This window comes from Equus caballus, chromosome 1 (genome assembly GCF_041296265.1).
Source record: "Equus caballus isolate H_3958 breed thoroughbred chromosome 1, TB-T2T, whole genome shotgun sequence".
In the NCBI taxonomy this organism is placed as follows: Eukaryota; Metazoa; Chordata; class Mammalia; order Perissodactyla; family Equidae; genus Equus; species Equus caballus.
In genome coordinates, this window is record NC_091684.1 from 129,756,931 (window position 1) to 129,769,920 (window position 12,990).

General features: G+C 38.0%; 1 protein-coding gene across 6 annotated transcripts in view; it reads right to left on the reverse strand.

Moving 5' to 3' along the window:
* ETFA (electron transfer flavoprotein subunit alpha) overlaps positions 1 to 12,990 on the reverse strand; it is a 100,976-nt gene that overhangs the window by 2,015 nt on the left and 85,971 nt on the right. For all 6 annotated transcript variants that reach the window (XM_023652974.2, XM_070233019.1, XM_070233032.1 and 3 more), the window contains one exon: positions 9,542 to 9,622. In XM_023652974.2, coding sequence (XP_023508742.1) covers positions 9,542 to 9,622 — 81 coding nt within the window. The remainder of the gene's footprint in view (positions 1 to 9,541; positions 9,623 to 12,990) is intronic.

Genomic DNA, 12,990 nt, shown 5'->3' on the forward strand with positions numbered 1-12,990 from the left:
AGAGGCCTACGAACCACCCAATCAGAAATGTGCTTATCTTATACTATTATCTAAGAGGATGAGAAGAATGGCACTAAATGCTCCAAATTTAGGAGTTCTGAAGAAGGAGAGATTAGTGCGGACTAGGAAAAATCAGAACATTAACAAGAAGAAAAGGATTCTGGGCAAAAAATGAAGAGGCAGACACTGATAAACACTGCAGGTTCCAGATATGGTAAAGGCATTAGAATGACTCTAGTGAAGAGCTATGCTAGGGAGAGGTGAAAAAGGTTCAAAAATATGGGTATATGCCAAGTCCAATCAATGGGAAGAGAACAGTCTCTCTAACAGAGATGGTGCTATCCACATGTGAAAGAATGAAGTGGGACCCTCACCTGACACAACACACAAAAAAATTAATTCAAAATGGATCAACGACCTAACTATGAGAGCTAAAACCATAAAACTCTTAGAAGAAAACAGTGGAGTAAATCTTCATGACCTTGGATTTGGCAATGGATTCTTAGATATGACACCAAAAACATAAGCAACAAAAGAAAAAATAGATGAATTGGACTTCATCAAAATCAAAAACTTTTGTGCATCAAAGGATATTATCAATAAAGTGAAAAGACAACCTACAAAATGGGAGAAAATATTTGGAATTCATATTTCTGATTAAGGGTTTAACATCCAGAATATATGAAGAACTCCTACAACTCAACAACAAAAAAACAAACAATTCAATTAAAAAATGGACAAAGGACTTGGATAAACATTTCTCCAAAGAAGATATACAAATGGCCAATAAGTACATGAAAAGATGCTCAATATCGTTAGTCCTTAGGGAAATGCAAATCAAAACCACAATGAGATACCATTTCACACCTACTAGCATGGCTATGATTTAAAAGATGGAAGATAAGTTTTGGAGAAGATGTGGAGAAACTGGAACACTTGTGTACTGTTGATGGGAATATAAAATGGTGCAGTCAGTAGAGAAAGCAGTTTGGAGGTTCTTCAAAAAGCTAAACATAGAATTACCATATTACCCAGCAATTCCACTCCTAGGTATATACCCAAAGGAACTAAAAGCAGGAACTTGAACAGATACTTGTAGGCCAATATTCACTGTACTGGATTAGACAAAACTTTTCATATATATGATGCCTAAAGCACAAATGATAAAAGAAAAAACAGATAAATTGGACTTCATCAAAATGTAAAACTTCTGTGCATCAAAGGACATTGTCAAGAAAATAAAAAGAAAACTCACAGAATGGGAGAAAATATTTGCAAATCATATATTTGATAAAGGACTTGTACCCAGAATATAAAAAAAACTCTTACACCTCAACAAAAAGACAAATAATGCAATTTTAAAAACGACAAAAGATCTGAATAGATATTTCTCCAAAGAAAATATACAAATGGCCAATAAGCACATGAAGAGAGGCTCAACATCATTAGCCATCAGGGAAATACAAATTAAAACCACAATGAGATACCACTTCACAACCATTAGGATGGCTATAATAAAAAGTGTTAGTGAGTGTATGGAGAAATTGGGGCCCTCGTATATTATTACTGGGAATATAAAATGGCACCACTACTTTGGAAAACAGTCTGGCAGTTCTTCAAAATGTAAACATAGCGTTATCAAGTGATCCAGCAATTCCATTTCTAGACATATACCCAAACAAAACGAAAACATGTCTGCACAAAAATTTACAAATGAATGCTCATAGTAGCATTATTTATAATAGCCAAAAAGTGGAAACTCAAATGTCCATTAATTGATGAATGGATAAAAAAAAATGCGGCTTATTCATACAACGGATATTATTAGGCAATAAAAAGGAATAAAGTGCTGACACATGCTACAACATGGATGAACCTTGAAAACATTATGCTAAGAAGCCAGCCACAAAAGATAAATTTCATAATTCTATTTAGATGAAATGTCCAGGACTGGCAAATCTAGAGACACAAAGTCGATTAGTTGTTTCTAGGGCCTGGGGAGAGTGTGGAATGGTGAGTGACTGCTAACGGGTATGGGGTTTCTTCTCGGTGTGATAAAAATGTTCTGAAATTAGATAATGGTGAAAGTTGCATAACTCTGTGAATATACTAAAAACCATTGAATTGTATATTTTAAATGGGTGAATTTTATGGTATGTGAAGCTATCATATTAACGAAACCAAAAAGATAAAAAACAAAACAGGGGCTGGCCCGGTGGTGCAGTGGTTAAGTTCGCACATTCCGCTTCGGTGGCCCAGGGTCTGCCGCTTTGGATCCTGGGTGCGGACATGGCACCGCTTGGCAAGCCATGCTGTGGTAGGCGTCCCACGTATAAAGTAGAGGAAGATGGGCATGGATGTTGGCTCAGGGCCAGTCTTCCTCAGCAAAAAGAGGAGGATTGGCAGCAGATGTTAGCTCGGGGCTAATCTTCCTCAAAAAAAAAAAAAAACCACTCAGGTGGTGCCCTATGCTCTGTCATTCTAACTCCGATGATAATATTTATGATATATTAAGCACCTTCTATACACCTGTATGGAGGGAAACACAAACAGGTAGGCTAATATTTAACACAGACTGTACTAGGTGAGTATAATGTCATTTAATCTTCATTACAACCTTGTAAGGAAGGTAGTGCAATATTTATATTACTTATGAGGAAACTTACATTCAGAGAGATTAAATAACTTGGCCAAGATAATTTAACTAGTATGTGTCCAAGACAGTATATGAAATAAAGCTCTTAATTACTATACCATATTATTTCTGTTATATGAAGAAAAAAAAAATTTGTCCTAACTCATATGATTGTGAAGGGTGAAGTGAAACAATAAATGTAAGAGAATAAAATGTTATGCAGATATATTCTTACTCTAGATATGATAAAATTTGGTGGGCACAATATGCCTTATAAAATTATTAGTCTAATAGCTATATATACTTGTGATGTGTGATACAGATTGAAATTTAAAACTTTTACACAAACATTTAGACTAAAAAATGCTTATACATAGCTATTATTTGACTTATATGTTAAGATCTTAATCTAAAATAGATAATGCTAATTCTCATTCATAATTTGTCTAACTGTATTTTTGTTGCATTTTTTAAACTAAGTTCATAAAAGTTTACATCATTGTGAAATTTCATTCGTACGTTATTTCTTGTCCATCACCACATAAGTACTCCCCTTCACCACCTGTGCCCACCCTCACCCCCCTTCCCCTGGTAACCACTGAACTCTTTTCTTAGTCCATGTGTTTGTTTATATTCCACATATGAGTGAAATCATATCGTGTTTGTCTTTGTCTGTCTGGCTTTTTTTTTTTTTAAGATGTTTTATCTTTTTCCTTTTTCTACCCAAAGCCCCCCAGTACATAGTTGTATATTCTTCGTTGTGGGTCCTTCTAGTTGTGGCATGTGGGACGCTGTGTCAGCGTGGTCTGATGAACAGTGCCATGTCTGCGCCCAGGATTTGAACCAACAAAACACTGGGCCGCCTGCAGCAGAGCGCGCGAACTTAACTACTCGGCCATGGGGCCAGCCCCTGTCTGGCTTCTTTTGCTTAACATAATACCCTCCAGGTCCATCTATGTTGTTGCAAAGGAGATGATTTTGTCTTTTTTATGGCTTAGTAGTATTTCACTGTATATATACACACCACATCTTCTTTATCCAATTATCAGTCAATAGGCACTTGGATTGTTCCCATGTCTTGGCTATTGTGAATAGGGCTGCAATGAACATAGGGATACATATGTTACTTTAGATTGTTGATTTCAAGTTGTTTGGGTAGATACCCAGTAGCGGGACAGCTGGGTCATATGGTCATTCTACTTTCAGTTTTTTGAAGAATCTCCATACCGTTTTCCATAGTGGCTGCACCAGTTTGCATTCCCACCAGCAGTGTATGAGGGTTCCCTTCTCTCCACACCCTCTCCAACATTTGTTATTTTCAGACTTACTGATTATAGCCATTTTAACAGGTGTCAGGTGGCATCTTAGCGTAGTTTTGCTTTGTATTTCCTGGATGATTAGTGACGTTGAACACCTTTTCGTGTGTTTATTGGCCATCTGTCTATCTCCTTTGGAAAAATGTCTGTTCATATCCTCTGCCCATTTTTTGATCGGGCTGTTTGTTTTTCTGTTGTTCAGTTGTGTGAGTTCCTTATATAGTATGGAGATTAACCCCTTGTCGGATATATGATTTGCAAATATTTTCTCCCAATTGGTGGGTTGTCTCTTTGTTTTGATCCTAGTTTCTTTTGCCTTGCAGAAGCGCTTTAGTGTGATGAACTCCCACTTCTTTCTTTTTTCTTTTGTTTCCCTTGTCTGAGAAGACATGGTATTCGAAAAGATCCTTTTAAGTTCGATGTCAAAGAGTATATTACCTATATTATCTTCCAGGAGTTTTACGGTTTCAGGACTTATCTTCAAGTGTTTGCGCCATTTTGAGTTTATTTTTGTGTATGGTGTGAGATAACGGTCTACTTTCATTCTTTTGCATGTGGCTGTCCAGATTTCCCAAGACCATTTACTGAAGAGACTATCTTTTCTCCATTGTATGTTCCTGGCACCTTTGTTGAAGATCAGCTGTCCGGAGATGTGCCGTTTTATTTCTGGGCTTTCAGTTCTGTTCCATAGATCCGTGCACCGGTTTTTGTACCAGTACCATGCTGTTTTGATCACTACGGCTTTGCAGTACATTTTGAAGTCAGGGATTGTGATGTCTCCAGCTTTGTTCTTTGTTCTTGGGATTGCTTTAGCAATTCGGGGTCTTTTGCTGCCTGCCCCATATGAATTTTAGGATTCCTTGTTCTGTGTCCATGGAGAATGTCACTGGGATTCTGATTGGAATTGCATTGAATCTGTAGATTGCTTTGGGTAGTATGGACATTCTAACTATGTTTCTCCTTCCAGTCCGTGTGTGTGGAATCTCTTTCCATCTCTTTATGTCATTATCAATTTCTTTCAGTAATGTCTTATAGTTTTCATTCTATAAGTCCTTCACCTCCTTGGTTAAATTTATTCCTAGGTACTTTATTCTTTTAGTTGCAATTGTAAATGGAATTGTATTCTTGAGTTCTCTTTCTGTAAGTTTGTTATTAGAGTATAGAAATGCAACTGATTTTTTTAAGTTGATTTTGTACCCCACAACTTTACTGTAGTTGTTAATTATTTCTAATAGTGTTCTGATGGATTCTTTAGGGTTTTCTATATATAAGATCACGTTGTCTGCAAACAGGGAGACTTTTACTTCTTCACTCCCTATTTGGATTCCTTTTATTCCTTTCTCTTGCCTAATTGCTCTGGCCAAAACCTCCAGTACTACCTTGAATAAGAGTGGTGATAGTGGGCATCCTTGTCTTGTTCGTGTTCTCAGAGGGGTGGCGTTCAGTTTTTCCCTATTGAGTATGATGTTAGCTGTGGGTTTGTCATATATGGCTTTTATTACGTTGAGGTAATTTCCTTCTATCCTCAGTTTGTTAAGAGTTTGTATCATAAATGGCTGTTGGTTCTTGTCAAATGCTTTCTCTGCATCTATTGAGATGGTCATATGGTTTTTATTCCTCATTTTGTTAATGTGGTGTATCTCATCAATTGATTTGTGGATGTTGAACCATCCCTGTGCCCCTGGTATAAATCCCATTTGATCATGATGTATGATCTTTTGGATGTATTGCTGTATTCGGGTTGCCAATGTTTTGTTGAGGATTTTTGCATCTGTGTTCATCAGTGACAGTGGCCTGTAGTTTTCCTTTTTTGTGTTGTCCTTGTCAGGCTTTGGCATCAGAGTGATGTTGGCCTCGTAGAATGTGTTAGGAAGCATTACGTCTTCCCTAATGTTTTGGAACAGCTTGAGAAGGATAGGTATTAAATCCTCTCTGAAAGTTTGGTAGAATTCCCCAGGGAAGCCATCTGGTCCTGCGCTTTTACTCTTTGGGATGCTTTTGATTGCTGTTTCAATCTCTTTCCTTGTGATTGATCTATTCAGATTATCTGTTTCTTCTTGATTCAGCTTTGGGAGATTGTAAGAGTCTAAGAATTTATCCATTTCCTCTAGATTATCCATTTTTCTGGCATATAGCTTTTCATAGTATTCTCTTATAAGCCATTGTATTTCTGTGGTAATCTGTCGTTATTTCTCCTCTTTCATTTCTACTTTTGTTTATCTGAGCTTTCTCTCTTTTTTTCTTTGTAAGTCTGGCTAGGGGTTTGTCAATTTTGTTCATCTTTTCAAAGAACCAGCTCTTTGTTTCATTGATCCTTTCTATTGCCGTTTTGGTTCAATCGCATTTTTTTTTCTGCTCTGATTTCTTTTATTTCTCTCCTTCTGCTGACTTTTTAGGCTTTGTTTGTTCTTCTTTTTCTAATTCAGTTAGCTGTAGTTTGAGATTGCTTATTTGGGATTTTTCTTATTTGTTAAGGTGAGCCTGTATTGTGATGAATTTCCCTCTTAGGACCACTTTTGCTGCATCCTATATGAGTTGGTATGCTATGTTTTAATTTTCATTTGTCTCCAGATATTTTTTGATTTCTCCTTTAATTTCTTCCATGATCCATTGCTCGTTCAAATAGCACGTTGTTTAGTCTACACATCTTTGTCCCTTTCTCTGCTTTTTTCTTGTAATTAATTTCTAGCTTTTTAGCATTGTGATTGGAAAAGATGCTTGTTATTATTTCAATCTTCTTAAATTTATCGAGGCTTGCCTTGTTTCTCAATGTATGGTTTATCCTTGAGAATGTTCCTTGTGCACTTGAGAAGAATGTGTATTCTGTTGTTTTTGAATGGAGTGTTTTATATGTGTCTATTAAGTCCAACTGGTATAGCTTTTCATTTAATTCCACTGTTTCCTTGTTGATTTTCTGTCTGGAAGATCTATCTATTGATGTGAGTGGAGTGTTCAGGTCCCCTATTATTATTGTTTGTATAACTGTATTTTTAAATGTTGTTATATCTTTAAATATTTGATTTTTAAAAGACAGAGGGTGGCACCAAGGTGTATATTCACTAAACCACTTTGTCCAATCTTCTGTCAGAATTACTATAATATTCATCTATGTTACACTCATTCTGATTTCAACTGAGAAAACAGTTTGATGGGTACTGTCTACATTCCTATAATCTGTCAAAGATGTGATCCTTTTTACTGCAGCTTATCTAGGGTACAGGAGTAGTGGTGAACCATCCAGCTTTAGTACCTGATGAGCTGGGAAGGCAGAGTAATCACAGAAAGAATAGAATCAGGAGCCTGACTTAGCCGTGCCAATAACTTGTTGAGTAACTTCCCCAAATTACATCTCTCTGGGACACAGACAACTTAAAAAGAATGCACCTCACTTGTGTTGTTCATGTAGTAACAAATGGGAGGCCGCAACTTGAGCAGTATTTTTAATATTTGCATAATCTTTAACTAGTTCTTTCACAGACTGCATTTTTAAGGACTGATTAACTTCTCTTCCTTTGTATTAATCAAAGACATATATAACTGCTTCAGAACTTCTGAGCTGCATGAGATAGTCACTATCTTAATATAATTCTAGCTAAAAGCAAATAAACATTATGTCTTAGTCCAGTCTCTCTGTAATCAAATGTGGGCTTCCTAAAACATCAAAAATAGTTGAGAATCTTGGGTTGGAAATCAGCTGACTGGATGATTACTGAGGTCCCTTTCCACTTCTACTGTCCTAGGACTCTGATCAAGATACGTCTTTGAGCATGTGTAAACAGACACAAAACACAACAGAGACACACTCTCTCTTATGTCAAATTTGGGAGCTGACCTTAATGCAAGAGGCACAGTGTGTGTGACACCATTCCATCAATTATTGCTACAAAGATGCTCCTGCCCTAAGGCAGGTGTCCACTGTATGAACATCACAAATTTCCAACTGTTTAACACTTTATCCTTTCATCAAGTAAGCCCCACATGTGAGGTACGATACACAAGCAGACAGAAAAACATACCTTAAAATAAACAAAATTACTTATAAACTTATTAAAATATTCTTTTGAGGGAAAATAAAAGGAAACTACAGTAGATGTTTGCAAACGTCAACATGATACATGGTTAGGGTTTAGAAAGTGTTTAATTTCATTTTTAAATTAAAAGGTCTTTACCCCTTTATTCGTATCTCATTGCAAATAAATGCTTGCTACTTGAACAAGGTTATCCTAGTACAGAAAAAATTTCTTTTTCATACTAACTTTTCCTCCCACTAGAATATCTTAGTGGTCAAATGACTGCTATTACTGTTTGTTCTTACACATCTGGGCCATGTAACTGGAGCAGCTAACCAACCTTAACCCTAAATTTCAGACACAAGACCCTAGAGTTTCTGAGGAGAGGTTGTATTCTTCCCAGGGCAAGATATAGGCTCTTGGGTGGGGAGTAGTGGTGTTGTGGGGGAACAGTGATTCCTGAGGGGAAGGATGCCCTATGCTGACCCAGGGCAACAGCCCCATTCTAGTCTCTGCATGCAGTCTGGGCCATTATTGAGTAATTACTGAGCAGTTGAAAGTCCATCCTTCACTGAGCATGAACATGTACTTTAAAGTACAGATGTGCTCTTAAAGTGCACTCATTAGTTCATCTGGATCATATATAGTGCTGGTGAAGCCATGATAATGTGCCAGTCCTCTTGCTGGGGGGACCACCCCTGGCTCTGTTCTCAGACTGCAACCTCTCCATTAAGGCCTACAGTAGCTCGATGTAGTTCTATGTGAGGGGTTCCTCACTCCAGCAAACCCACTTCTCCTGGGGTTGGACGCTACTTTCAGAGTTTCAATTCCTGCATGAGTGATTTCTGCACAAGGTAACCTAGAAGCTTGTAGGCAAGTCCTGAGGGACAAAAAGAAGCCAGGCCATGCATAAGCTATGACCTCTAAGTGTGGTCAAGTGAATATCAGGTGCTCATCAATATCACTAAAGTAATTTCTGTCATGGGGAAGGCAAATATGGGGGTGGTAGGGCAGAAAGAACACTCAAAAAAGTGAAGAGTGTGAGGTGTGGGAACTAAGTGTTCTCCCCTACACCTGTCACGTTAGGAAGGCCTTTAACTCTCAAACTCAGCAAGCAGAGCATACTTATTGAGTCAGATAAGCTGGACTTGAGTGGCCACTCTTCCCCTGAAAAGCTATAGCATCGCTAGCAAATCTCTGAATAAGGGGACTCGATGTGAATTTCTTTAAGGTACCTGCCAAATATGATTCTAGGTGATAATTACTTGAGTCACTTCACAATGTGTAGTAACTTATTAGCACATGAGATGCCAAGAGCCATGTGGATATTTTAAACACAATATGGATTCCTTCTTAAAGGGAAGGTTATAATGCTCTATATAAACATCACGTGTTTATTAGAACAACTTCACTTTAAGCAGTTCAAAATCGTGTACATATATTAATATATACCTACACAGAAAGACACACAGATAGACAAACACACAAGGTTTTCCTGTAATATCTTCCTCCCTGACCAACTCTAAGAGGTTCTTGGATGACAATCTAGATAATAGGCATCATTCTCAAGGCCAGCTTACCTTAAATAAATCTGCAACTATTCCGTAATCTGCCACTTGAAAAATTGGAGCTTCTGGGTCTTTGTTAATAGCCACAATTGTCTGTGAAACAAAAACAAAGAGTTTGGCCTTTATCAAGAAAACATACCACAGAGACTGATGGTTCTATTTTAACTTCCGTAACAACAAATTTATATTCTTAAAAATGTTTACCAAAAAGATTAATTTGATTCATTTGTACTAACATCATAAATTTAGAAATTTCTGGGTTGGAACATAACAAAATGATCTCTCACCCCCAACCTTAGCCCATCAGAGTATTCAAAAAGGTTTCTAATCATTAAATTTTTAAAATTCTTTTTGACTTATGAGAAAAGTACTTAATTTAATTTTATTATTATTATTATTTTTAAAGATTGGCACCTGAGCTAACAACCGTTGCCAATCTTTTTTTTTTTCTGCTTTTTTCTCCCTGAATCCCCCCAGTATATAGTTGCATATTTTAGTTGTGGGTCCTTCTAGTCGTGGCACGTGGGATGCCACCTCAACATGGCCTGATGAGCAGCATCATGTCCGCGACCAGGATCCGAACCGGCGAAACCTTGGGCTGCCAAAGCACAGCACGCGAACTTAACCACTCGGCCACGGGGCCAGCCCCAAAAGTATTTAATTTTAGATAAGTAACAAATCATAGGAGAGGATTCTGGGAAGATGGCAGAGTAGGAAGCATCAGGAATCTGTCTCCCAGCTCGACAACAACTGCACTGGAGAATCTAACATAACCATTTTGGAACTCTGGAGTCTATTGAATGCTTGCAACTTCCAGGGCAAGGCTTGCATGGTAAACTGCAGCTCTTAGTGCAATAGTAGGTATCCATTTCTCAACCCTAGTCATGGTGGCAGGAAGCTGTGCACATGTTTCTGTAGCAGCTTGCACACAGCTTGCAGGAGTAAGAATGGGTACAAAGGACCCTGTACTCCAAATATTTGGAGTCTGTGCTTTGATCACTGACTGCTGCTTCTGATCACAGAGGTACAGACAAAGAGGAGGGCAGCCATTGCTGTTGTACCTCTCCCACTGTTGCAAGTCCCACCAGCTAAAGTTACTTCCATGGAATTTGAAGGGTCAGTGCACTTTTTCTAGCCCTTTTCATTTTTCTCTTTTTCCCCCTTTGGGAGCCAGATATGAAAGTCCAGGACATTTAAAACAGAAAATTACAGAGTGATCACACATGCTCAGGGAAAGGCACAGGCTCAGAAAAGACACAAGAAGCCCTTAGGTTTACGCCTCAGGCTAACCCTCAGCACAGAGACATCCTACAACAAACAAAAAAAACCAAAAACAATAAACAAAAACAATAACAAAACACAGCAAATCCTAGGGAAGGAGGAGAATCTGATTTCCAGAGTTACCTAGATTATTAATTCAAATATCCAGGTTTTAACAAAAAAATCACAAGACGTAGGAAAAACACAAGAAAGTATGGCCCATTCAAAGGACAAAAAAATCAATACAAAGTGTCCCTGAAAAAGACCTGATGGGAGAACTGCTACACAAAGATTTAAAAAGAGCCATGTTACAGATGCTCAAAGAACTAAACGAAGATGTGAAGAAAGTCAAGAAAATGGCGTGTGAACACAATGGAAATATCAGTAAAGAGAGAAAACCTATAAAGAAACCAAAAAGAAATTCTGGAGCTGAAAAGTACAATAATTGAAATGAAAAATTCACTAGAGGGATTCAAAGGCAGATTTAAGCAGATGGAAGAATGAATCAGCAAACTTGAAGACAGGACAATGGAAATTATTGAGTATGAAGAACAGGAAGAAAAAAAGATTAAAGAAAAGTGAACAGAGCATAAGGGACCTGCAGGCCATGATCAGGTGGACCAAGTTATATACCAAAAGACATAATCCCAGAAGAAAAAGAGAGAGAGAAAGGGGCAGAGAAAATATCTGAAGAAATAATGGCTGAAATTTGATGAAAGACATGAATATAAACATCCAAGGAGCTCAACAAACTCCAAGTAAGATGAACTCAAAGAGACACACACCAAGACACATTATAATCAAACATTTGAAAGCCTAAAAACAAAGAGAATCTTGAAAACAGAAAAAGTGATTAATTACATACAAGGGATCCTCAATAAGATTATGAGCAGATTTTTTATCAGAAACTTTGGAGGCCAGAAGGCAGTGGGCTGATATATTCAAAGTACTAAAAGAAAAAAACTGTTGACCAAGAATCCTAAATCCATCAAAACTGTCCTCTTAATAACAGTTTTTGCAGAAATTGAAAAATCTATCCTAAAATTCGTATACCCCAAACAGCTAAAACAATCTAGAAAAAGGAGAACAAAGTTGGAGGAATCACGTTTTCTTTTTCTTTTTGGGTGAGGAAGACAGGCTCTGAGCTAACATCTGTTGCCAATCTTCCTCTTTTTACTTGAGGAAGACTGTCACTGACCTAACATCTGTACCAATCTTCCTCTATTTTCTATAACGGATGCTGCCTCAGAATGACTTGATGAGCAGTACTAGGTCCGCACTTGGGATCCAAACCTGTGAAGCCCGGTCCACTGACATGGAGTGCATGAATGGGGCTGGCCCCCTGGGGAATCACATTTTTTATTTCAAACCTTACTACAAAGATACAGTAATTAGGGGCTGGCCTGGTGCTGCAGCAATTAAGTTTGCATGTTCCACTTTGGCGGCCAAGGGTTCGCTGGTTCAGATCCCCAGTGTGGGGCATGGCAGCACTTGGCAAGCCATGATGTGGCAGGCGTCCTACATATAAAGTAGAGGAAGATGGGCATGGATGTTAGCTCAGGGCCAGTCTTCCTCAGCAAAAAGAGGAAGATTGGCAGCGGATGTTAGCTCAGGGCTAATCTTCCTCAAAAAAATAAAAAAAATCATAGAGACAGAAAGTAGAATTGTGGATGCCAAGAGGCAGGGAGCATGGAGAGCATGAGGGAAGATTGGGAAGTTATGGTTTAATGGGTATAAAGTTTCAGTTATACAAAATAAAAAGAGTTCTGCAGATGGATAATGGTGATGTTTGCACAATATCACAAATGTATTTAATATCACTGACTGTGTACATGATTTCTAAAAAAATTTTTTATTGTGGTCTAAATGGTTTATAACATTGTGAAACTTCAGTTGTGTCCTGGATTTTTAATTGTACACTTAAAAATAGTTAAGGATCATTTGAGGAGTGATGTCAGCATCATGGTGGAGTGAACTTGCCTGGGATTCTCTCCTCTCCAACATACAATGAAAAGGGACATTCATACTCCAAAAGAGGACATCCTAACACAACATAAAAACGTTGGAGATACACACACAGTCATACAACAGAGAGGCTGGAGCCCCTGTGGGAAGAGCTGGAACAGGGTAAGAGAAAACTTTGCTCCCTCCCCTAAAACACTGTGATCTGCAACTGCAGGAGGCCTCCGAGAGGGAAGGAA